This window comes from Kryptolebias marmoratus, linkage group LG10 (assembly GCF_001649575.2).
Source record: "Kryptolebias marmoratus isolate JLee-2015 linkage group LG10, ASM164957v2, whole genome shotgun sequence".
Taxonomy (NCBI): Eukaryota; Metazoa; Chordata; class Actinopteri; order Cyprinodontiformes; family Rivulidae; genus Kryptolebias; species Kryptolebias marmoratus.
In genome coordinates this window covers 15,596,371-15,623,734 of record NC_051439.1, presented here as the reverse complement: position 1 = coordinate 15,623,734, position 27,364 = coordinate 15,596,371, and the positions used below count along the sequence as shown (strand labels likewise).

Here is a 27,364-nt window from a genome sequence, read left to right as displayed (position 1 = left end):
CCCCCCCCCCCCCCCCATGCCAAATAAATGGTGATAAAGCATGGAGCAGTGAGTAACATCTGGCATGTTTTAGCGGCTGTACTACAATCAGTTTGAATTAGATCAAGGAGCAGCCAGCGTTGGAGAGACACAGGAGAACTAATGTGGTTAGCATACATCTGATTACTAACTCCCCGCTTTGCAGCACTTCACCACAAGTTAACTTAGGCATGAGTCGGTGAGGAAACGGTTTGTTTTTTTAGGCTAATCCTGTTAAAGCAACTTGGGTTCTGTGAGGACAAATCAGACAAATAACAAGCTGATCATTTGTGTGAAGACCTGGTCTGCATTAGTTTTGGCTCCAGTTGAGAAAAAAAACATCAAAACACAACATATCTTGTTGTTATTCCTGCTGCTCCATTTAGCCGTTTGGAATCACAGGATTTCCTTAAATTGGATCTGCTTCACAACCGCAGTCCAAATTTGCTGCTTTCATTGGCATTTTAATTATTTAGATTTATCTATTTATCATTATTTTTCTCCAATTTGTCCTTTACTGGAACTGTGCCTTGAATCTGTCCATATTGTGTAATTCAGAGTGTTTGGGAAGAACTTCTTGTAAATATTGTTATCGCCCACCGGTGAAAGCAAAGGTGGAGCAACAATATGTTTTACCTTGTGTGTTTTCACCTATGTTTGTGTTAATTTGTATGTACTGTTAGCAAAATATCTCATGAACTAGTGGATAGATTTGAAGGAAACTCTCCAAAAAAAAAAATCACTGGATGCACACCAACTACTGATCACCTTTTTGAGTTAACCTGATTCAAGATGGCCGCCACAGCTAATCAACATTAGCCAATACAAAACTCAAAATTACACATAATGAGGTAAAGTTTATGTTGTAGCTGAGAGTCATCTTGAACACAGAGTCTGAGCATTAACACATCTTGTGAGACGTGGCTGTGGTGGCCACCTTGAATTAAAACTGTTGTGAATGCTAGGCCTTTAATAAAATGTTTGTAATGCAGTTTTGTTTTCAGATTTACAGACTTTTCACAAACACTCACCATTAAAGCATTAAATTATGCAAAACAAGTTAAAGAACAGTGCTGGTTTAGAGGTAAAATCATATTAAAAGACGAATGCATGTGAAGGAATGTTATTCCGAGCTTCCCGAGGTTGTGTGCTCACATACATATGGATCTATTTGTGTGTTAGTCTGCCACCAGTCAGGCTCACTCGCCGGAGTGATGCGACATGTCACATGGATGAGCACACACGTTCCCCCTGACAGCGGTCAGAGGAGAGCAATTTCATTATGTCATGTTTTCACCTGGCTGTCAAACAAATGTGCACACACACACACACAAAAGAAAATATCTCGGAAAGCAACCAGGGGAAACGTACAGAGCAGCACAACATATATACCTGTGAAAAATGTATTTCATGGTTTGACACTTCATATATATTGTTGTCCGTATAAATTACCTGTGTATGTATGCCTCATGGATGAGTGACAGTGTTGTTTGACTGTGTGTGTGTGTGAGAGAGTTGCACTTTAAGAGTGTTAAAGAGGGGTATGCTGACAGATTGCCAGCCTATCATACACCCATTCACTTGCACAAATCTATCTTGTCGGAGCGCCACAGAAAGCCTGTGATTCCCTCGTCTCCTTGCTTCTCCTCCTCTTCCTCTTCTCTCCCCCCCTCTCCCTCCTCCTGTCTGTCTCTCCATGAAGCAAATCCAATACACTGTAACATTATCCGGGCCTCGCCTCGCTATTTGGATTCTCTCCCGGAGCCAAAAAGGCACACACAGGGCCAAATTGATTTTCCTGTTGCGCTAGATTTGTGACAGTCGAGCAGAAATCACATTGCTCAACCGCCAACGTTCCCCCCCACACCCTTCTTTCTCTATCTCGTACGTGCACACACACAAAAACACACACACCTTCCACCTTTCGATGTCTTTCAAGCAATTCAAAGCATCCTCAAAATATTTTCCCTCTCCGGTGAGACGTCAGAGACAACAAAAGGGACATTTGTCCCTCATTTAAACAGATGGAGTGCTGAAATGGGAACACCAGTGTAAAATACGCCATCAGTTACCAAGAGCTGAAGTCAGAGCACAAAATCCCTGAAAAAGTTTTTGTAACACTCTCTAAGTTCGTATCAGAATCTGCAGGCAGGACTACTAAAAATGTACACATGTTTGGAGCTCTAAAACTGTATTTTTCTCAACATTTCCATGTGGAGATAACAGTGTTTGCAGCTTGGTTTGAGTGTGTACATGCTCTGGTTTGACAAGTTGTCTCCAGGTACTGCCTGTCAGCGCAGCATCATTTCCTGTCAGCCTTAGTAGAACTGTCAGTTCCCCAAAAATGAGTCGAAGACGTATCCATTACCAGGCTGAATCTGATACATATTACATCAAACTTCACACAAACACAGCACAGAAACTTAGCTGTCATCAGCCCAGAACATTGTTACTGATAACATGGAGAAGATAAGACTATACAGAGGGAAATACCACAACAAGCTTCACCACTGCAAAAAATGAAAATAATAATGTTTCCAGACACAGATCCAGAAATGTTACTACACTTAAATTAAAATAACTTTTAAATAACCAATTTAAAATGTTTAGCTGGTCTGCTATATTTTTAGTAGAATTTCCTTGACACTTTCCACGCAGCCCCAAATCATTGTCATGTCCCAAAATATATTTTTAGTTGTATATAACAGGAGCATTGACTGAGATTTCCTTTAAAAACAATAAAAATATAAAAGGCTGTGTGTTTTTAGCACAACAGAACAGCTTATGAACGTAATGTGGAAGTTGATATGTAAGTCTAAATCATTTCAGTTTTTCAGACATAGCAGACGTTTAATTTTGTGTTTTCTCCAGAGGACATAATTTAATTAGAAATATAAGATGTTTCTGTTTCCATCTATACTCTAACTGCTTGAATAAAGTCAACTGGACTTCCTTTTTTTGTCACATTTCCAGGTGTAAATGGTTTAGAAACCACCTGTGGAGTCGAGTCAAGGCTGTGAAACCTGAGGCCACCCCTTTGTTTTTCCATTTCATGTTCTTTCTCTTCTCTATAGAAGCATCGGTCTCCTCTTTTCAAAATGTGAAAAGTTGAAACATGTGACTAAAACACTTCATACATTGTTGTTTTTCTGATGAATGGGCTTGTGACTAACATGACTCAAACGACCTCTTTTAGTACAACTTATAAGCCTAAGATTTTTAATCTTTGATCAGAACTGAACATTTTTTTTAGATTAGAGGTAAAAGAAAAAGAGTCACATTTACCTTCTTTTGGAGCATGACCTGGATGACTGAGAATACAAAATGGTTGATGCTTGTTGCAGTGCTGTGCAAATCATCTCTATTAGGTTACAAAATGCAAGGCACATTCATGCACCCTACTTGATTTAAACATTATGAAAGTCACTTACAAAGTAAGCATTTATTTCCAAATTTTTAAAGGTTAAAGTGGTTAAAATCAACATGACACTATGTTTCATCTAATTCTTTTCCAATCAAGCTTTGCTTTGTCCATATAGTTTTAAACAGTGTAAGTGAATGCCTCAGTTTGTTTGTAGGCTCATATCCCTGACTGATTCAGTCGACTAGACTAAAACTGCCTTTTTCAGATTTATGTACAGTCTTTGGTGATATTTTCATTCGTCTGTGTTGACACATTTGTGCCTGTGTGCCTCCCTACCTTTGAAAACCAAACTGCTTTATTTTTCCACATTGTGCAGCTACTAATTTCCACAGAGGACACAACCCAGCTTACTCTGTCTGCTGCAGGAAATCACAAATACACTTCTCTATTCTTCCTTTTTTTTTTTTCAGTCTTTGTTTCACACCAAAGTCCTTGGAGGTCCAGCTAACACTGCCTGCCTCCTCTTCCCTCCTCCTCGATCCTCTTCTCTCTTTTCCATTTCTCACCTCCCCTCCAAGTTTTTATTTTCTTCTAATAAGGTGAATGGAGCTCGCGGGCGAGCACTCTGGAGAGTTTAAGCTGTTTATCTGCGCTTCGCTTCAAGAGCTTCCGGGGCCCCGGAAAAGGATGGAGAGGTCAGAGCAAGTTGAAGAGAGAGAAAGGAGGAAGGGTAGGAGAGAAGGTTGGACCTGTCCATTTTAGTAGCTAAAGGGTGCTTCAATGTACGAGACTCTTCCAAATGGCTTTAAATTAGTTCTCCTTCATCATCCCCCAGCTTAGCCTTTGGATTGCAGTCAATTTTTGTTTTTGGTAATAAAAGCAAGTGCAATTGTGCTGCTCTTCCTCCGACCTGGGGTCAGAGGTCAAGCACAGACACATGAAGGAACTGGACTTTCTTGAAGAAGGCCATTTGGAAAAACAGTGTCAGTAAACAACATCCTTGGTGACAGAGAAAACACATTTTTATTAAGAAAAGGAAACACCACAGGGACGTTCAACTAAAACTTGAATTTTTCTCCTGCTTGTGGTGAAAGTTACAGGAAGGCAACAGCAGAGGGTGAAGATGAGTGTTTCTGTGTGTTTTTGCAGCATTGGGTGTGAGGAACATGGCGAGTTTTCTTGTCACACTACTCCCTAAGAGGCTGTGTGGTGGGAACACTGCCTCTGGCTGTCCCCGTCCTCCTCTCTTTCTCTCATTATTTTTAACATGCTTGCTTTCTCTTCTGTTCCCTCTTGTGTCTTGCATTCCCTCGTCCCCACCCTCTCGTCCCCATCGCTGTTTGTCTCTGCTTTATTCGCTCAGAGCATTGCTCTGGTGCAGGCTTCCCACAGAGGAACAAGGCAGAATTTTCCATCCACATCTCTGTCTTTGCGCCTCCCTCTCATTTCTTCACATCTCTCCTCCAGCTCTTTTTCCCTCTTCTTGTGTCCTGCTTTCTTGTCTTCTCCCTCCCAAACACAAATCACCACCCACACCACCATCTTCCCAACTTTCACCCCCCCTCTTTTTTTTTTTTTTTTTTTTGCATTCCTTTTTCTCTTGATAGCTGTTCGAAGAAATAGCATATTTACAAAACACACCATTGGCTAAAACAGGCGAGGGAAAAAGCACAAGCTTGCTGCGTTAGCCTTTTAGAGAAATCCTATTCTAACTCTGTCCGACTGGAAAACCCTAACCGGAGCACAGTGTGCAATTATTTTCCCTCCCCAACACCTATTTTCATGCTTTCTCTCGCTTCATCGCTCCCTCTCCTTCTGTTTTTAGCTTAAGCTGCACTTTTTCTTTACTTACAGTTGCTATTCAGCGTTGGAAGTAATGAGGATCTTGGGAGAGCGCTTGTTTTGCGAGCCACTGCAGGCCCATGTTCGTCCCCCCACAGGGAGAGTTAACTGGCATTAGCCCCCGGCTTGGAGAAGCATTCACTCGCACCCATTGAGATCTAAACCACCGTTATTGGAGCCTGCTGTTTATCTGCCTCTTCCCCCTAAAGACACGGCAAATAGGGGGTATTACCTCTGTGTTTGTGTCTGTTGGGTGGTGCAGGTGTGTGTGCATCTATAGCCTGAGGGTTGTATTAGGAGATGGTGCTGAAGCAGCCTTTTCTCTTCTCTTCTATGCCAGACTATTAGTGCTCACCACACTTACCTCACTTATCCAAAATGGCCCTCAGTGCTTCAGGGGGTCTGTTTTTCTTAGAAATACTCAAAACATGTGTGTAAGTGTGTGTGTGTGTGTCCACGCAAGCAGTGTGTATTCACGCAAACAAAAACTTCACTGTCTTAGTGTGCTATACTTTAGTGTGTACACGCATGACAGCTAACACACCTGCACCGCTTTTTCATAAGCAATTATAAGTCCTGTCATTGAACATTTGGCTGATCTTTCTTCATCAACGTCACTCACGCAGACACACACAAACCTAGCTCTTAAAGTTTTTTTTTTTAGTTTTTTTTTTTTATTCCCAGAGCCCTGAAACAAAACAGAAATGCGGCCATAAGTGTTCTCCCTCGGCTTTGAACTTCACCGCCGTTTGCGTTTGAAACGGTGATGAAAAACAGCTTCAAAGACCACACTCGCTCTCTTCAAAGGAGAGTCAGGGTTGCCTCAGCAGTCCTTGTGGAAGAGAAATTAAAAGTGTGGTTTTTACTGAGGAGCATTATCTCCAAAAATGCAACAAACTCTCATTACTTTCGGTCTCGCTTCCTTGTATCAAGTGGAAAGAGTCGAAAATGGCTGTTTGCTAAGTGGCTTTTCACAATGAGGGAAATTAGTTATTTGACTCTTCAGCTGCATTCCTAAAAGCACTACCTTTCTCACATTTTTATGCTTCTTGTGCAGCGTGGCTCATCTTTCTAAAACTCAATCAACAGGGCATGCCCAACATGGCAGTGTTAAGGTCAAACTTTTAAATCAACGCTTCTGATGTATGACAATAACAAAAAAGGAAAAAGTTAATTGCAATAGGCTAAATTAAAAAATAAAAACCCATTGCATCTTTAAAGACCAACATTTTCAAGTGAATATACAGTATATATAAGTGTTACTTACTATTTTTTTTTCTTACATAAATAGATAAAATTGTGGACAAGAGATAAAGCTGCAGTGGGATACAGGATGTTACGTGTGCAAATTCTAATCTAATGCCTTCAGAGAGGCTGGTATTGTCAGAAAAATGCACCAAAAGCAGAGTTTCCTAGCCTTGAACTGAGAACATTTTCAAGCATGCATACTCTCACAGTTAAAAAAGTACAAAAAAACAGAAAATTACACAAAGGTGGAAAATACACTAATGCTCCAATTACAAACTACTTAAACTAACAAGTTAATAAAAACTGAATAATGGGTCTTTAAAAACACCCAAAACACTAACAAACTCATATCGAGATATTTTTTTAACAAAGGACTATATATATATTGCATTTACAGTAGAAGTGTGTGGCCAGGTGGTTAGGGTTTATATCACCACCTGTTGCACAGAAAGTGAGTATAAATATTTAAATCAGTATAAAGTTTGCTCACTCTCAAAATCAGGACAGCTGTAAAAATCATAAGCATGTATGAGGGAAAATAGAAAAAATACACCTTTCCCACAGGGTTTTCTTAAGGAAAAATACAAAATGAGTGTGATGACCTTACACATCCTTATAGCCATGTTTACACACATTTTTATTTTATTTTTATTTTTTTGGAGCAAGTCAAAACCTGATGAGATGAATTAGCAATTAAAAATAAGGCGAGAGACACAATTTAACATAAAACATCACAGCAAATTCCACATGACTTAAATTTCTTACATGTTAATATGTGCAGTTTATCATTAACAAACTACATTGTAATTAATTAATTATGTACTTAAGTTTATCAGGCCTATAATTACTTTTTGTTAAGTATGGTGCTATAAATAGCCGTAGTCATTAATATTAATACTGGTTGCCTGTAAGGATGGCTGCTCTGGTGTTGAGGACCTTGTCTTTTTTTAAATATTCCTTCTTCAGATTTAATAGTAATGCAACACAGCTTTAAAAATCAAGCAAAAACAAAACTGAAAAGATGTCTGTTTCTTTTATACTGTTTTACACAGTTTATTGGCTCTGGCTCCTCAATCTTTGAATCATTTCCATAATATTTATTTGTTTTACATTTTTATTCATAGTTAGCAAAGACATTTTTTTTCCTGCAGGCAGAGAAAGGTATCCAGTCAGTTCCTGCTGACATTTAGCTCTCTCCTTTTTCCTCACTCGGCAGCACACGGAGAAGAACTGCACGTCAAAAGATCCAGCCCATGAATTATTAATGGTGTGGATTAAAAGTGCCAGGACTCACTGTGGAGCTTGTTTGTTTTATTCGGACATAATTATTTAATGGCACCTTGTTAAAAATTATGAAGAGGAGAGGATAAAGGAAGGGAAGGGAGGAAAAAGTGAGAAGAGGCTTTGTTTGCACAGTAATTGGTTGTGCAATAATTACAAAGTTTACCCATTTACTGGAGAGAAAGAAGGGAGCAGGTTGAGGATTACTTGTCATTAACTATACTAAAACATCTGTTTTTCAGTTTTCTTTTCTCAGACAGGTCCTCTGTGTGTTTTAATCCTTCATTTTCTCGATCTTAATGAACTCTTTCTGTTTCATACAAACATGCACACACCTCTGTGCAGAATCTTCATCTCTGGTGACAGTTCACATGGCGATATGCTGGAATTATTGGAGCATAGAGGGCACTGTTCCCTGTTCCTACCTTCACAGGAGTGTACACACACATGCAGAGCAAGCTCCTGCCACTCCTCCTCTGCCTTCCTGGCAAACAGAGTCTGACAGCAGAGCAGGTGTCTGGCATATATCGCTGCACACACTCACACATGCAAAGGCTAGCCTTTATCGTATGCTCGATTTCTATAGTTAAAGGGATCAGCAAACTGCTGCTGGCATGCTTCATCCCGACTACTGCTCCATCTGATCTTGGGCTGCAGGCAAATTTGCCCTCAACAAGCAGCCATGACCCTTCACACCTAAGGCTTCAGTCAGGCACACAAACACATGATGCTTAGCATTACAGCCCACTTCAATATAACAGAATTTTGTGTCTGTCACAGCCCCGAGTGTTTGGAGGAACACTGGCACCACTACAAATTTAACTTCCTACAACTTCTCTATTTCATTCTTCAACTCTTTGTTTATCGACAGGTTTTCCTGTTTCTTATTGTTGTTGATGTTGTTTCTCAGGGTCACTACGTCTGTCCCTTCTTTCTTTTTTTTATAGTTTGTCTGGTTGGTTAGGCTAACTATTATTAGTAATAAAAGCCTATATGTTTTTTCTGCATTTCATCCATTTAAACACTGTAGCAACAAATTTTCCAATAAAGGTAGCACAGTGCTGTGTGACTGATTTAATGAGATACAAACTGACAGAAGTGAACTTTCAAGTTGGAGACAGACTTCGAGGGGGGTTTCAGTGGGTTTTTTTCAGACTTGAAATGCTGAAATTTTATCTTTTTAAATACAAATGGAATGCACCATTAGCTCTGTGATTCTCCACCAATTTTGGAGGTGTCTCCCATTCTGATTTTGGGTCTTCCCCATACTCTTTGTCAGCACACATTTTACTGTAGACTAGTTTTTGGCATGGCATTCTGTTTATTCACATCTTACACCCTGCTTTTATGTGCTGAACTGCTGAGCTTTGGGCGTCTTTGTACATCTGCACCTGGGGTCCTATCTTGTATTGAAGATCCTTTTTTTAATCTTCTTTGTGGCACCATGCTGTCCTTTAGTCCAACCTTCTTTAACCACAGGTTAGGATTTCTTGATATCAGCCACTTCTTCGATCTGTTTTGGTGCATGCCCTGCAGGGGCTTATCCTGTCACAAAAGTTCCTCCTCTTCTTACTGTTCCATATTTAGCTCATGCATCCTAGAACATTCAATTCATCATTCATCACCTGGTGTCATATTTCCCCTTGGGATCAATAAAGTATTTATCTATCTCTGTCTTTATCTCTTTGAAATATTCCCGGACCTTTCATCCTGTAAAGTGGCTGTGACGCTCAGTGTCAGGGTGATAGACCTGGAAAGAAATCCTATATGCATTGTGAGGAGCTTTTTTGTTTTTATATCAGTGACTTGTAGCTCTTCCTTTGGCAAGGCTAATATACGATCAGGGGGTCTTACTGGGGTGACCTGCATGTTCGTAACTTGGACTTTGTTCATTCTGTACAGCTGGCTCAGCAGTTGAATGAATACCTTTCAACTTCTTGTCCCAAATGAATGATATTCCAACTGGATGAATTGGATCAAATAGTATGTAGAGCCACTCCATATTAAGACTTATTTTACTTTAAACTTATTTTTAGTTTTCTATGCAGAGCTAAATGTAATGCTGTATTTTTTATTAAAGCGTTGCATTAGAATAATGTTTCACCGTTCATGCAGACACACTTAAAAGCACGTAGCCGTGTTTCTCGTGTTATCTCATAGTTGCTTCAGCGTTTGCATACTAATATTTCCCATTCTCTCCTGCAACATGGTGACAGACTAATCGAATATTCTCTCTTTGAAGCAGCGCCGCTGGAGCTATTCAGGTGTGAGGCAGGGGGTCTGTGTGAGCGTGTGTGAATGTGTACGTGTGCGCGTGCAAATGTTTCAGTACATATCTTCTGTGCTTCTGTGCTCTTACATGTGCTTTCTTGTGTGCTTTAGTGGGTTTATTTACACTTGTTTGTGCAATTACTTTAACGTCTGTGCATGTTACTTGTTTGTGCGCGCTTGAGTGTGAGTGGGCGGCGGATAGATGGAAATGTTGTTTATGCATTTTTATGCAAAGCAATTATGTTGACTTAATTGGGTTTGTTTATGTGGAGAGTGTGTCACCTCCAGTCATGTATTACTGCTGGTGTGGACAGACACACATGCACACATACACACATATGTGAACTCACATCTTCAAATAGCACAGATTCTCCTGAGTGATTGAATAATAGAAATTGTTTCTTCTACTGTAGAAGGGCTTTATCTTCATTGAGATTTAAGGATATTGTAGCAATAAATTATTAATATACATTACCCTAACTATACTTCGTAACTAATACTTCAGGCGTATATTTTTATGCATACTAAACATTTACATATCTCTCATGTCTTGGCTTTCTGCATTTCATTTAAATTATATTAAATACTGAGTTGTTCACCTGAACCACTGCCCTGTACCAACAGTGCTGCTTTGGAGTCCTCCTGTCCTTTCCTCTCCTTGTTGATTCCTGTCTAAATCCTAAGATAAAAGGTTAATTTGCCATCTCTTTCCTTCCTCTGGGCCAAATCAATCTACCTTACTCTTTGTCTGCCATTGTCCTGATCAGACCCTCAACTCACTATTGGATTTCGATGGAGCAGTTGCAGCCCAAAGACTTGCAATGACCGCCGAATCAATGATCCTGAAATGGCCCTGGTTTACTGCAGGGGGCCGCTCTGGTTTTAATGCTTACACAAAGAAGTGACATTAGATCCAATGTCTTGATGTGTCCTCTTGTGGTGCATTTGTCATTTAACTAATGGTGAGCCACATAGCTTTATGCGAGTCTGCAAAGGCTGATTTTGTCATCAGACTTTCTATCCAAAATCATTCTTTTACTTTTGTCACTGAAATGACTGAAAACTTTCTGAACCAAGTAACTTATGTGCCATTGAAAAAAAAATCCAGAGACAAACAAAAAGTGGTCCTTCAGGGCTTGATTGTTTACATCATTTTGTGCACTTTTCTGCCATTTTCAAGCAAAACAGATGGAAAGTAAATATAAATCAAATTTCTGTTGACCTCACTTTCAAACAAAGAGAGAATTCAGTTTATGATAAACATTTTCTTCTCTCATGACAGCTTTTGTTGCAATAGAACGTGTGTCAAATGAATCTGAATTTTCGAACTTTGATGCTGTTTGCTTTACAGGTTCAACGATGACCCCACAGAACTCTGGAAATGGACCAGATGGGGCCCATCTGCCAATCACACGTTCACCTATGGCTCAGGAGAGAGGTAAGTCCATGTAGTGTATATGTGAGTAATGACCAGGATCAAGGACTTGATGTTTTGCCATATCTGGCAGGAGATAAAGAGGGTTTCAAGTCTGCAAGCAAAACCAGATTGTGTGTGGACTTGCAGACAAATTCTTAAATAAACCACTACATATGTTGCTATTTCTTGTATTCTGCACACACAGTTTGCAATAAAAAAATCCACATTGCAGTAAAAGTTTCAGATGAAAACAATGTGTTTTTCCACATTCCACACCAGCGATGAGTGCATGAAGATTAGAGGCCAAAGAGCAAACAAAAATTGTACGTTGGCTAAGTTTAGAGAATAACAGAGGCTGTAATGAAAGGTTTTATTTAGTCGGTATGAGGACGTTGAGTTCAAAACTCTCAAAACAAAACAAAAACATGACTTTACTGATTAAATAAAAAGAGTTTACTGACTTTACAACAGTAAACTTCACCTTTAGTATGTTCGTTATTTGATACTTGTGGGATAAACTGAGCTGGGGAACAAACCAAACCAGACACAATTACTTATAGATATGACATGTGAATAGGTTTTTATGTGTTGCCAACGTCATAATAAAGGAAAAGTTGTGGTTTAGTAAAAAAAAAAAAAACAAATAGCAGTCAACATTCAGCCAACTTCTCCGGGACTTTGTTTAAATTTGTTTTGGCACGCGTGGGTTGCCAAAGGTTTGTTACATGAACCCAAAAGGCCAAACTGGAAGTTGATTTCAGCAATTACGACTACTTCACGTGTATTACTAAAAACGGTAAAATTGTTCATATGAAAAAAAGACCTGCATCCACACAACACTGCAAAAAGCCTGAAAGACTGGGAAGTAGCCTTAATGGAATGACCACGATGGTTGCTCTCTATCACCCACCAAAGAGCAGTTAAAATCACAAGGAGACAAAGGCAGAGGATAGATGAAGACGGACGGGGAGAGAGAGAGGCACTGTAAAAGGTTATTTCCCAACATGATGAAATCAAGTTGGAGATTTAATGCTTCTCTCTAATGCCTGTAAACCCCTCAGCCCAGTCCAGGGAAGCAGACCATGGTTAACAGGGCCGGCTGTTGTTTATGCTGTTTTTTTCTTCCAAGGATTAACCCCCCTTCTCTCTTTTTCCTCTTCTCGTCCTCTACACAAACTGCACGCCCCACTTTGCTCAAGTGCTGGCCTCCCTAAGAGCCTCTCTCTACTCTTCATTTTCATAAATCCACTGACTGTCCCTTTTTTTCCCCCCTCCACTTTTTCTCGCGTGCTTTCCCGCCTGCCTGTTGTTGTCCAGCTGAGAGCTCCATTTGCTTAGCCTGAAAGAGAGAGGTTTATGTTTGTGTGTGTGTGTGTGTGTGTTGAGGGAACGAAGCAAAGAGAGGGAGAAAAATCCTTGAATGTGTTATTTGCTTTTAGCACTGTCTGCACAATGTTTCTCTCCCCATCCATTTTCCAGGCAATTTAAAGTGCGGTATTACACTCTGTATTTTTTTCTCCTTCTCTCCCAGAATCCCCTTACCCTAATGGAAGCAAAACATTACAATAATGTCCTCGCTCCTTAAACCCAGCACTCGCAGCCTAAGCACTTTCAGGCCCCAATCGCTCTTTCCCTCTGCTGCACTCTTTCCCTCCCACACACACACTTTCTCTCTCACTGCCTCTCTTTATGTCTTGGCCTTCGTCTCTTTTTCCGCACACACAAAAACATGCTGAGCATTTATTGCTCTCTTTCTTTATCTCCATGCCGCACACCCAAAAACGCAAATATGCATATTTGCGTGGATGTGCACGCAATCATAAACTTAACAGCATTTTAAAACTTCTGCCTCCCTCCTCTATCCTCCCATTTTCTCCTGCTCTCTTAGCAGAAACAAAGAATTACTCGAGCGTCGGCTTTGGCTTTCCCTGAACTCACTAAAGAGTCGGCCTGCGTGCTCTCATTCAACAAAGCGGATAGCCATCAAAGTTTACAGTCGAGCAGACCCAATCCATTTACACCTAATCTGCAACACTGAACTCACACATTTCCACACCCACACAGCCTCTCTCTTCCCTCAATGGCCGTCCAGCGACCTTTCTTCATTCGCGGTGGATTGGGAGACCTTTCTGTGGGTTTTAAAAAACGAATGGCTCAGCTTGAAAGAGCGAAGCCCAGGCGAGGATCGCTCCAAATGTCAATTTGAATGGTGCAGGCGAGTTTGGGCCTGAGAGGCTTTGACACGTCTATTGACAGAACGGCTTAGAATAACACAGTAGCCATGGTCAAATCAGTAACTATTCTGTGAAGAGTGGAGCTCATGTTTTACCTCAAGCATTTCCACTCTTTCATATGTACACTCAGCTTTTGCGGTTACATACATCTTTGCGGGCAGGTGTGTACTTGACCTGGGCTTTTGCCAACAAAAACATTCAGTCAGTGCTCTCTGTGTGTTTATTAATGTTGAGTGATCCTTTTACTTGTCATCCTGTATGTTTTGGCTAATACCCTTTACATGATGTATTACTCATCAAAGTGCATCTACAAGTTAAAGGGTGAAAGTTCACCACGTGGCTACAGTCAGTACAGGAGAGTTTTGAAAAGCAAAACGTTCACCTCGCCTTTTCTGTCTGTTCGTGTGTTTCAGGTTTCGTGTCCGGCATGCAGAGAAACCAGTCAGGCTCCCAGTTTGCATCCCCACAGTCTGGACCTCCTATGTCCCCCCACCCATCCCCCGGGGGTTCGATGTACCCCGGTATGGGTTCGTACTCCCAGAGTGGCCCTGCTGGTCTCTATGGACCTCAAGGACCTCAATATGGACACCAAGGTTAGAGCAGGTTTTTTCCAAATATGCAACATACCAACAATCGATTTGACACAGTTACACAAAGAGGAATAGAAGAGTCCAGAAAACTTTCCTGTTTATTATTGGTGCTGTAATTTAAAGAAACAACAGAAAAAAATTTAGATTTTTTTGAGTTTAAAGGCTTTAAGTGATGTAAATTATTATATCTGAGTAGCTAAATGTTACCATAGAACAAATGACTAAAAATAATTTTCCTGTTTTTAATTATTGATCCCCAACTCTTTTGAAACAAACTGAACAAACTTGTGGTATATTTATATATTTTTAACTGTTTAGCTGCTGCCTTTTTCAGATATTAACAACATTATATTGTTTTTTTTATAAATAATATAATAATAATATACTGTAATAATTTCAAGTAAGGGTTTTGCTGGTTTCACATGACAAATTACACATTCATAAACAAATTATTCAATGTTTTAGCCATGTGCTCCACTGTGTTGTAGAACCACAGTTGATACAAGAATAAGGATGTAAAAGTTCTTGCTTTCCACCTAATATCACATTCGTAGAGAGCAGTTTCAGCTTTTTGACCAGTCCTGTTGAGAAGATGAATACCTCATATTATCAACTCAGAGGGGTTAAAGATGGAAAAAGTCCCATTTGTCATTCTTGAGGACATTTGACCCCCCTCTCCCACAGTCGCTGAGGCCCTTGACAGCAGTGTCAGTGGTGTCAGAGAGGTTACTAATTAGAAATACAAAAAGACTCATTTTGAAAGACATTTCCATCATCTGTTTCTTCCAACTATGACTCCCATACACACACACATACACACACACATGCTCAGGTGGAGCCATCATCTGTCCTCCAGAGTGGTGGGTCTCATGGTGGACATTAAAAACCAATGTGACTCAGAAATATTCATGAGACACTTAAAACTTGGATGGACCTCTTATCTTTTTTTCAGCATATGATTATGAGGTAGCTCCAAAGTGACAAGGCTGACTGATGTTTCAGAAGTTTTATTCACAGATTGACGATCTCCATTTATTGAGTAATGATTAATACTAATTAAAACTAACTTCATATTTGGTTCAAAACCTCGCACAGAAAATGGAATTATTCCATTTTGAAGATTTTTGTACCAAAACACATTATTTGTATTCAAAATAATTTCAGAGTTATGTATTGTTTGTAAAAGAATAAACATAAATGTGATGTTCTTACCCCAAAATGTGACATAAATGTAGAGTTATCAGTGTAGAAACAACATAAATGTCTGTTTCTTCATTTTAAATGGCTCTCCCACCAGTAGTCTTTAGGTCAGTATATCACAGAAAGTAGGCCTGTTTGATGAGCCTTTCAAAAAAATCAGTCCCATCAGCCATTAGTCTAAGCTTTTTCCGATACTCAAGAGGGGGGAAAAAAATCAATCACATTCCAGGAAATTTCTGAGGAAAAAAAATGTCAAGATCATTCTCTGTAATGAAGCATTATTCGTTCTTGTTACTCCAACGTGCAACTCCCGACCATCAAACAAATGTTGACGTCTGCTGTTGCACTTTATTTCCTGCCTTTGGCAACGCACCAGAAGAAACATTGTGGTATTTTTTTTGTTTTGGTAAATGCGAGTTTTAATGTGTCACCTTGATAAATGCACCCATCCGTGCTTGTGTTTTTCCAAATTTGCGGTCTCTCCCTCACATTTGTTAATGTTGATTAATAACCCTAATGCGTTTGGTATTTGGTCTCCCTTCTCCTCCCACTCTTATCTCTTAATGTGACTTTGGCTGGGCTGACAGCCCAGTAAGCAAAGAGAAATAGAGAAATTAAGTAAGCAGAGAGCGACAGCGAGGCAGACTGGCCTGGAAGGAGCTCCGGAGTCAGATGAGCGTGAAATCTCGGTTGGATGACAGGAGCAATGTACCCATCAGAAACAGAGCAGCTCAGGCCTGCTGTCTCCTCATCTCACTCACACAGTGTATAGTTTATATGCATTGGAATAACATTTGTATAATCTAATTTAAATATAGAAATATTTGTAACCGATCCTCTTCTATATTGCATCGATGCTCATGGATGTTTTCAGACAGCAAGTCGGCTAAGTTTAATGACACAACTTGAAGCTTTGTGTTGTTCCTCTGAGGTTGTCTTTTGCTTATTTTGTCCTGTTAGGAACCAGAATTTTGTACCAAGTCTTTTGCGTAAAAACTTAAAATTGAAAAGAAGGCATACTTGATTTTTATCATGACTGTGCTTGCTAAAATACACCCAAGCCAGTTTCAGACTAAGAGTTGTAGCCGTTTTTGGTCAAACCTTGAAAATAAAATTATGCACCATCTCATGAAACATCATAAAAACATCAGAGTATGTGCTGTGAAGGACATGCAGCTACTACCACATCAAGTTGTAGCTCAATATTTGTAAAACTAAGTTGTAGCCATTTTGGTGTTGGCTAATGACAATTAGCTGTTGCGGTCATCTTGAATTGGATTGACTCCAAACGTTAATCTGGTGTAAATGTATGTTCAATGATTACTTCTGAAAGTTTCATTAAAATTTGGCCAGTGTTTCATGAGATATTTTAGTACCAAACAGACACAGGCACACAGACGTGGGCAAAGCCATCATCATCCATCTTCACCTTTCAGTAGCAGCCAATAATAACAGAGCTTTAAAAGTAACGCAAAGAAAAAGATTGTTGTTGTATTAAAAAGATAAAAAACATTTGAATAATTCCACAAACTGCTTTCAGAGAGGGGTTGTTTTTTGTTTTTTTGTCCAGAAACAAAATTATGGTTATCATGTTACAAAATCTCCCACTGCATTGAGTCGAGATCGAACGCCTGCAGATAACTTTTGATAACTTTTGCTATCTATGTCGTCTTTACTTTGTTACAAACTCAGTCGTAATTCTGATCTACAGGATTCACAGGGACTCCAGGACATAGCCAGCACCAGGTCAGGGGTCTGAGTGTGTCGAACAGGGCAGACAGCTGCTGGTCATTGTTCTTAATGACAGCTCCATCTGCTTCCTTTCCCTCTCCCCAGTGCATGAACAAATTAGCCAGCACAAAATCTCACTCCAAGTCCCTGAACTCTGCTCGGCTGTTTTTATTGGCCTGTCTGTGCTGAGAGAGCTTTAGCTCCGAGTTTCTCTGTGCAGTGTGTGATATAACATTTTCAGCAATGCCATACACTGCAAGACTCTTTGTAGTTCACTAAAGCATAAAAGAGTTGTCATGTGTTCTGTAACTTTGAAGGGTGCACAACAATGGAGATTGTGTAATAACTTGAATAAGATTTGTGAAACTACAGAACGAAATGGGCTTTTACCAAAAACTACTTTGATTATTTTGTATGCTTTTGTTAGATGAGCTTGTAACCCTATGACATTATGCAAACTGAAGTTGCAAACTTTTCCATTTTCCTATTTTCTCGCTGTCTGAGCGAGTTCACGCAGTTGGAAGACTGCTCAGCGATTTCAAACGGTATTTAAGCTGCTAAATGTTTACCGCTGTTCTTTGAAAGCCCCTCTTCATCCAAAGTTAAACTGATATGTTTGTATTGCTATCGGTCCCTTCTTAGGACTCAGGTGACTCCAACAGCTGTTTTCAGGACATGCATTTGGACCTGGTTAAGAGCCAGAGTGGTGAGAACAGCAGACACAATCAGACTGTGTAGGAGGATATTATACCATTACAGGAAAGAGATTTGGAGCCTGTCTCAGCTCAGCTTTTTTTCCCCACCCATTGCATTGCTCCCTCTACTCCCTTAAGGGGGTTAAGCACTCCGCTGGTAATGACCATGCTTCAGACAGGACTTTTAAGCCATGGTGCCTTGCCTGAGCTGCAATTTAAATCGTATAAAAAAAAGGAAAACCCATGACTCAAGCCAGTGCCTAGAGGAAAGAGTAAGTCTTCGGAGGAAATTGACAGTGTGAGGAGTTTGGTGGCCCCAAGCTGCACCTCAGCCTGGCTGTGGCTCAGAAATCCTGCTGGGGAAGGTGCTGAGGTGGCTGAGAGAGGATGTGGGGGCCTCGGGCAGTAAGAAATGCTGCAAAAACAACTATCTATTCCAGCATTATAGCAATGAATAGTGAGTCTTAAAGCACATTAAGAAATCTGAACTTTGCTTTCTATATTATCTTTTTTTGTTGTTGTTTTGACTGACATGTTTTCAGGGTTTTTGTTTGCTGAGTAACAGAATAAACGGTTTTATTTAAACAGACGTAATAATTCTACACAATAAGAGAATCCGATCATCTGCCTACAACTACAAGAAAGAAGGAAATAAATTGCTGCTATTCGTTTTTTATTTGTGCTTATCCACATTTGGACACAGACAGCCTGCACAGGCTCCTGTACTTGGCAGCTCAAGCATGTGGCCATGTAATCTGCGTTCCACTCCTTACTGATGAAGTTCACTGGACCTGAGGGCACATTGCCGCACCATCATACCTTATTCCACCGTGGACAGGAGAGTGACTGCTTCGGCTGTTAGCTCCGGCTGGTCCAGTCTGCTGAGGAAGCAGCAGACAGTAATCTCCTCGGTCACACTCTGGTTCTCCTGCGGGACCGCAGGGATTAAACTCGGCGCCGGATGTATGCGTGACCATTCTGGGAATTTCCGTGTAATTGTGAACGAAGCACCGTGAGTTCTCCTTCTTCTCCCCTCCATCGTGCTATAAATATCACCAAGACTCCCCAAAGGCACCAAATGCTGGAAACCAAGACTGAGCAACAAGGACACAAGAAGGTGTGAATAAGAAATGGCATTCTCCTTGTCCTCTTTTCCTTGTGTCCCTGCTTAATTATATTCCAGAGCAATAGGAGCAACATGCACAAACTGTAAATGGTAGATGGCACATTTCTGTGCATTCATACTAACATGTGTATTGGATCAGCTCGCATTATGGTTTGTTTAAACATTAGTAAGATTTAAAAGTCTTTAAATAAAACTGTCATCCTTAAAATAAACAATTTATTTTTATTTCTAAATTAAGCATTTTAAAGAACTCCAAGTGAGGATTGACATATTTTGGCCATCTGTCATTTTTAGATTGATGACCATGTTATTTTAGCTCTATAAATGCATCCTAATTCCTTCATTTTTTTTCAGCATTAGTCTGAACTTTAGCTCAACAATGATCCAACCTCTTCTTCTGTTGTAATGAATTTGCACCTCTTAAGTCTTTAAAAGCATTTAAAGATAACACCTTGGAGTTTGAAGCTAAGCTTTCAGTCTCTCTCTTTTTTTTAAATGTGTTAGTACGCTATCTGTCCTTGAAGAAGCACTCTGGCAGCACACCAGTCCTTCAGGAAGAGAATCATTCTTGTCAGGACAGAGCAAGAGTCTCATTAAAAAGCTTTGCATTAACCTTATCCCACAGCTACCCTGTCTTCATCTCAGCCAAGGTAATTATAGCTCAGAACCAGGGCATTTTGACTGTATTACATAAAAACTAATAAGCTTTCTTGATGCTTCATGCTAACTTGATGACACATTTGTAGTCTTTTTGGTTACACTTGGCTCAGCATCCCACCACCCATACAAAAACTTGAAAACACACTCATGGAAATTTCCAGACTCTCACTTCTGATTTTGGAACATTTAGGGCTATATCCCATCTGCCAGGAAAGAAAAAAAAAAAAGCAGATTGTCCAAATGGGACTGTATGACACAAACAAGTCCCCAGGAGGCGAGCTGGAGCCTCAATCGGTCACAAGCTCCAAAAACCACAGTGTCCGCCCAGGCGATTGAGAATGCATGGCCTGCAGCCATGGGTCTCAACAGCTGCCCAAAGAGGGCTGAGAGAGGTTGCTGGCTGGGACCTTTTTCATCTGCAGCAACCCCATCCAGCTGAGCTGAGAGCACAGAGGCTACAGGGCAGTGTTCCCAGGATTTACCGCAGCCTTGCAGACAGTCACTTCTGAATCTTAGAAATATGGAAATGTGTCATTCAGTGGTTGTATGGTCTCCAATGTATTATATTTGCATTCACACAGTGGAGCAGCATACATTTCCTCCTGTGTTCGTTACCAGACATCCTTTCTTGCTGAACGCTCCCCTATCACAGCCCCAAAATCCTTGACAGGTGTCAGCCGCACTCAGCTCACCGACTCACCAAAGCCTTCCCAGAAATAATCCGCTTCTTTTTCCCCCATCTCCCATAGTAGATTTCATCTCAATGTCTGGACAAATTCAAGCAGAGTTGCTGACTTTATGGGAAAGACTTTTATTTCCATTCACTATAAATCCTATCTCAAGGTTTTTTTCTCTTTCCTTTTTTATTTGTTTGTTCTTCTTTGTTTCTTTTCCCACCTTCTGCTGCTTATGTCTCTTTTGGGCTCACGAGCTTATGTCATGTGGAAAGTGCCTTCACTGAAGCAACTCGAGGACAGTGGGAAGCCATTTCCATTTTCAGAGTTGTTCTTCCCCCCCGTGTGGAATATTGTCATTTAACTTTCTCTCGTTTGAGTGTGCAGAAAAGCCTTCAGGTTTTAAAGGGACTTGATCCCCTTTTCCAGACATATTCTCAGAGGATTATGCAGTGAGGCCCAACTAAAGCACCCTTAATCAAATCAAAATAAATAGTCCCCTTTACAATGGAGGATGCCACATTTTTCATTTCTATTTTGCGGAGCATTTGTCCCGGGGAGGGAATATCAGTCGAAAAGGCTCAGAGCCTGCAGAGGGAATACTCTGCTCTTTATAGGGGTGTGCACAGCTCTCACATGTAGAATAGGTGTCTTGTAGAGTGCCTGAATGTATATGCGTGTTGTATTTGCCAGTGTGGTGATTCTCCTTCAGCTTGCGTTCCAGTTGGAATCAAGCTGAGGTTTTAAAGCCAAAATGGAGGGGTTTAAGTGTGCCTTAGGAAAGCTTCTGGCATCATGGTCGCGTGGCACTCCAGGGCAGCAAGAAAGCATTTACTGCAGATTAGAGCTCCTCTCAAGTGTTTCACAAAGTCAGCCTTAAGCTCAGAAATTGTTCCCAGGGCTATCCAGCAACCTGCAGCTGTGAAAAATGTCATCAGAAACACACCCCATATAGGGTTTCTTTTTTTTTTTTTTTCTTTCTCCAACTGTATTTTGTAGAGGTCATGAATAAGAATTTAGTCCTGCTATTTACATTTTCTTCATTTCTCACTTGTCAGTTTTATTTTCTAGATGGATGAAATTGTTGTCTGTCATTGCTGTACTTCTAAAAGCATAGGCTGACAAGCGCACTCCATTCCTCTCAAACGGGGTGATTTAAAAAGCCCACATGCAATTATTATATTTCACAGAAGTCATTTAGTCCATTAAATTCAAAGAAAAAAAGTCTCAACTGTTGTCAGCCAACTGTTTAATTTTGGAAGGACGCTCTTTTATGTGTACATTTTTATCAGTTGTAAAGTTTAGCAAGCTAATTATCCCATATTTTCTTTTTAGGTAACTACCCTCGGCCCTCTAACTACAGCGGGGCAGTCAGTACCAGCTACAGCAGCCCTGGACCCGGCATGACTAACAGTCTAGAGATGAACGCTACCAGTCCCATGCATGGTCAGGGCCCTGGGCAGCCAGTACCTGGAGGACGCAACCTTGGCCCAGGCAGCCAGAATCGGACGTACCCATCTATGGGTCCCAGTTCTCCCAGCATGCCACAGTCAGCAGGGCCAGGAATGGGTCCTCCCTCTTTGGGTAACCGCAAGTCCCAGGAAGGAGCAGCAGCTGGCATGCCTGGTTCTGCTAACTCAGTTCACAACAGGTAAGAACACAGCTAGATCCTCTGGGGGAAAAAAACAAGAACTTTAGACTGTTAAAACATATAGACCACTGCAAACTTTATATTAGAATTAGAGCCCAGTGATCATTTTTTATCTTGTATTACTGTCTGCTAAGTGACTTCCCAAGTTTTCTCTCAGGGCTTTCACTCTTCTGTGAGCCACCCTACCCTTATTTCTTCACACATTTCATAAAGTGTCTGACATTTTGATTTCAGAGCCATTTACTGGGGAGAAACTCAGATATTCACTTGTGAGAAGGCAGGGTGGAATGAATACTGTACAGTCAACACATAAAAGGAGAAAAAGTAAACTTGAGTTTTAACTGTGAGAACACCAGAAATGATGATGGAAGCAAGCTTCTTCACACACATATAAATAAAAAGTACTTTGATGCTGTAACACTGTTAGAGTTTAGGGTTATTATTCTTCCCTCAGACTTTGACGATATGAGTGCTTGTGGTGCTGCACATGGAAGTTGTTGAGGGATTGTGTGGGCAGTAAACTTTTCCTGAACCCTGCCAGGGAAACTTGTGAAAACATGGCTGTCGCCTAAGTGGAGCGGGGGGTTTCTCCACTTCTTTATGCTGGGGAATGTTTTTCCTAGGGCGGCGCAGTGGTTGGAGCTGTCACCTCTCAGCGAGAAGGTTGCAGGATGGCCCTTCCAGCCTGGGGCCTTTCTAGTTGGAATTTGGATATTTTCCCATGTATGCAAGGGTTTACTCCCACAGACCAGAAATATGCATGTTAGGTTAATTAGTAACTGTAAATTGTCCCTAGGTGAGAGTGTGAATGGCTGGTTGTCTCTATGTGGCCCTGTGATGGACTCGCGACCTGTCCAGGGTGTTGCCCACCTCTCACACAATAAAATGCTATCCTGTTCTCATTGTAACCAGCCATTGAGATTGGCAAGATTTCAGCCTATGTCAGGAGTGGCCACGGATAGGTCCAAGTTATTGTGCCCAGTGAGGGTGCTGGAGGCATTCATTGCAGCTACCGTGGATATAAGATGCTCAGATCAGCTGTTCTTGTGTTATGGAGGTCCAAGGTTAGGTTGTCCTCTTTCCAAGCAGTGTCTCTCCCACTGGATTGTGGATGTCATCTGCCACGCCAACGGTGCAGGACGCACACTCTACCAGGAGCGCCTCTGCTTCCTGGGCAGCTATGAAGGGGGTTCCACTGGAAACCATATGTTCTGCTGCATCATAGGCTTCCCCAAGCTCGTTCACCAGATTTTCCAGTGTTAATGTGGCCACGCCTCATCCTCTGGGCCAGGTTCTTCTGCAAGGGTCCTCGGGGTCTCCTCAGTGAGTTATGTGCTCAGGATTCCTTGTGACATCGCTGATATTAGTCATTCATTGCTTTCAGCACTGCCCTCTGGCGGTCAGTAGGCATGAAATAGAACCGTAGTTACATATGTAACTTTCATTCTCTTGTGTTTGTGTATGAATGCTGTTGTGTCATATTGACAGTTTTCTAAGCAGATCTATAGTAAATCACAAAAAGTCCTCACTTGCAGAAAACCAAAGGCGTCATCAATGATATAATTTTAATTGTCATTAAGATCATAACAGGCGACTTTTAATACCTCTTACAGCAGCAGCAAGAGAGCACATTCAACATCCTGAGCAGACGCACACTCCTGTTGAGTACTGGGGAGGGTTGCAAGTGCCTGACAATGTGTATTATTAATTATGTGCATCAGGGGGTCCACTGCAACACACACACACTTATGCAGACAGGCACCAATGCAAATGTTGAACAAGCTATTAAGAGATGGCTGGGCTGTCAATAAGAAGTGGCATGACACGATCCCCACTGCTGGGACCAATGAGGCTGCCTGTCAGTCTCTCCACCAAGACACCAGAGAGGTGTCGCTCACTGTGGAGCTGCTGGAGGAGAAGGCTTGTTCGCTCTCATTCTAACTCAGTTTGCTGTAAAGTGATCCATTTTGATTCACTATCAGCTGTGAAAGGTGTCCTGTGTTGGGTATTTTGTCTTCATTTCCATGAAGTAGTCGGGAAGGTGTCGTGCTATGCCTCACAGACTGCATAGCAAGCAAAAAGTCAAATTCACTGAAGGGGTTTTGTACTAATTTTCTGTTAAAATTCTGCCCCTTTATTCTCCTTTCTGTCGTCCTCATAAATTTCCCAGTTCTTACAGTGTTTATTCAGATCACAACATCACTTTACTAGACTGTTTATGACAGAGGGTTTGTATAACCCAGCTAGTGTGAAAAATTTTCCTCACTCGATGAGACAATTGGATGCCAAAACAAATCAGTGTTTAAAAATGTAAATAAGTTGTCCTACTTTTGCTGCCTTCTTTATTTATTTTCCAAAAGTAGAATTTAGTGTTTTGGCAGAAAGCAAATTTTTTGAAACGTGCCATAAAAATTTGCTGTAACGGACATTTTTGCAGACAACTTTGTGCGAGATTATCTGTCTCACACTCACTTTTCTTCTCATCTGCTGTTGCTAACTCTCCCCTTTTTATCCCTCCACGTCTACTTCTCCTCTCTCTCCTCCCACCTGTTTCACTCTTTTTACCAACTCTCCCGACTGTATCGCCCTTGTCATCTTTGTGCAGGTCTATTATCCTACCCAGACTGTTTTATCTCACTCAGCCTTTCTTCTTTCCAATTTGCCTTTTGTTCTCCGTTGTCTCCAACACAACCTTGTTATGTTTTTCTCCCTCAGATCCCACTTTAGAACATCTGAAGGAGATCAGGAGAAAATTGGCCTCCGAAAACTTGCAGTTAAAGGCTCCAGATCTCTGCAACATTGTGAAACATTCAGACTTCTCCATCTGAGAAACAACTTGTTAGTCGAAGCATGTGTCTAGTTTTCCTCTTTGATGAATCAACGCCGGTTGCCACAGACACCCACTACTAAACCTTCCAAAATAAGCAGCTAGTTAGTTAAATTTAAGCTGGGCTCTGCTTCTTTCCTCTCATTTTCTTACACATGTCCCTTTGCTTCATCCTCACTAATAATCCTCTACATTTCTGCCCCCTCATCCCTCATATGTGTCCCCTTCTGACTCTCTCTCACACACACACACCCTCAGACATTAGTAAACACACTCCAATTTCATTACACTGAGTGAAAGGAATTTCAAATGAACAGAGGAGGGCCACTTCTGGCATCCCATGGCTGCAGGCGTGGGTCGAGATTAAATCTTCATTAGGTGTGGCGTATCGAGTGTTTTTGTTTCCTCCTGAGCCGTGTCAGTTTCCCCTCCACCCACCAGAGGGCTGGAATTAGAAACAAATGTCCCACTTCTATTGGTTAATCAGTTTAATATGGTTGACGGGGAAGAGTTTTGACCTGGAGACCTAAAGCATGGAAAATATTCCTGTTCCTCCTGCTTTAGTTGTAAAACTGGCACACAAAGTTTTAAATGTCTTCTGACTCTGATACTCTCTTTCTGCAGATCTAATCCCTTAAATCGAGAACGGCAAATTTGCCAAATGTGGCTAATTTGCTGTAAAATAGTATCACTGTCACAACAAGACTACTTTTGAAGGATAGTCAGCTGCCAGTTGTCAGCGTGATATGTTTAAATAACACTGACAGTCCTCACTAGGAGGAAGTATAAGCGTTTTTGGAAGAGAGGTGCACAACGGGATTTTAGGGGGCTGGAGATTGATGTGTTTTTGGAAAAGAGAGAGAAGAACACAAAGTATTAAAAGGTATAAGCTTTTCTTGGCAGCAGCTTCTGAGGATCAAATTGGCTTTACAAATGTCTTTCCAGCGCTACCGGCGACTCTCTGCAAAAAGTTCCTGGAGCTATAGGAACAGGCGAGCTGTCGTAAAAATAAGCACTTAGTTGAAGAAGAGCAAAGCTCAGAAGAAAAAAAAAACCGCCATAAATAAAAAGGAAATTGAAGGGAGAAAAATGTTGGATGAGGGAAGAAGAGAGGAGAGGAAAGTGCTCGCAGGCAAATCCTCGCCAAATAATTCATTTCTGACCTCCTTAGTAAGTAAATTTGCTAAATAAATAAGAGCAGCGCTTGAATGTCAAGAACGGAAGATGCTGCCTGTGGCGCTTTGTCGCTCGCAGTCTTGGCAGCGCTGCGGAGCGCTCTGCTTTCATTAGATGGGCAAAATAAATGGCTTCTCCTTCATCCATCCATCCTGAGCTGTTTGATGTTTGGAAGGCAGGGGAGGGGGGGGGGCTTTTCTCTGGATTTAATATGTTAAAAGCTGTCCTTCTATTTTTTTTGTGTTTGGTTTATTCTGGTCCGTAGTGTTTGTGTGTGTTTGTGAGTGTGGATGGTGAGTTGAGTCAGAAGTTTGGGGAAGCATCGAGCCCAAGCTGCCCTGAGAACAGATTGGGTCCATATATAATTCATAGCCTCCAGCCGATCCACTCCATCCTTCCATCCAGCCAGCCTCTCGCACCGCTTCTTTCTTTCCTCACTTAAACACGCACCGAGCAGAGGGATCGATAGGGAGGGCCTCTCAGCCGTCACACGCTCCTGCAGTCCCAGCGCCTCAGCTGTCTCGTCCAGTTAGCTGCACTGGGAGGCATTGGCGCGGCCTGTCAGCACGAATGAAGGACAAAGGCGCTGCCACTTCTAGAGAGAAACCGTCAGCTGGTTGGCTGGCACCTCGTAACCATGGCATCCCCTTGGCAACGGAGCTAACACAAGGACAAGCTCAAACACACACACACACACTCTCTCCTCACGGTTTGATAGTGGCCTTCTCAGATGCCCTTCACACATGGACTAAATAGTGAAAAGAAATACAAGGATGAGTGTTTAGGTGTGTGTGTGAAATTAGGAATCGGTGGATCAGGTTGAACAGTAAAGGTGTAACATTTAAATGGAATTTTTAAGAGAACAATGAAAGCAACCAGAGTATAAAAAACATATTTTTTGTCTGATGTTTAGTATATCTTTGAAACTCTAAGGCTAAGTTATCCAATTTGTGTCCAGCGAACTAAAAATAGTGGTTTTGATGCACTTTTTCTCCTTTTTTTTAAAAAAAAAACTCCAAAACAAAATACAAGAGCTCTGGCCTGTTCATGTTAGATGTTTTGTATTTTTTACTCTCTGTGTGTGTGTGCGCGTGTGTGTGTTATGGAACAGCAATTTCTTCCAGCTCTGAGGCCTTGAGCTAAAAATACGCCCCCCAACGGTCCACCAGGGGCTCGTATACACACCACTCAGGCTTCCTCCTGCCTTAATTTCCCTCCCCTTCTCCTTTTCTTCGTCACCCTCATTTCCATCCTCTCTTTCCTCTCCTCCTTCACTCACCCTTTCTTTCTCTGCAGCAAAAGGATACTTTTTTTTTTTTTGTCAGCACAAAGGTGCCCAAGAGCAAGATGGATGTGCTG

The 27,364-nt window shown here is 41.2% G+C and overlaps 1 protein-coding gene across 2 annotated transcripts in view; it reads left to right on the top strand.

The window, feature by feature from the left end:
- Positions 1 to 27,364, top strand: part of LOC108236275 (AT-rich interactive domain-containing protein 1B) — a 156,158-nt gene that overhangs the window by 109,832 nt on the left and 18,962 nt on the right. For both annotated transcript variants that reach the window (XM_017416831.3, XM_017416840.3), the window contains exons 6-8: positions 11,376 to 11,462; positions 14,089 to 14,268; positions 21,687 to 22,002. In XM_017416831.3, coding sequence (XP_017272320.1) covers positions 11,376 to 11,462; positions 14,089 to 14,268; positions 21,687 to 22,002 — 583 coding nt within the window. The remainder of the gene's footprint in view (positions 1 to 11,375; positions 11,463 to 14,088; positions 14,269 to 21,686; positions 22,003 to 27,364) is intronic.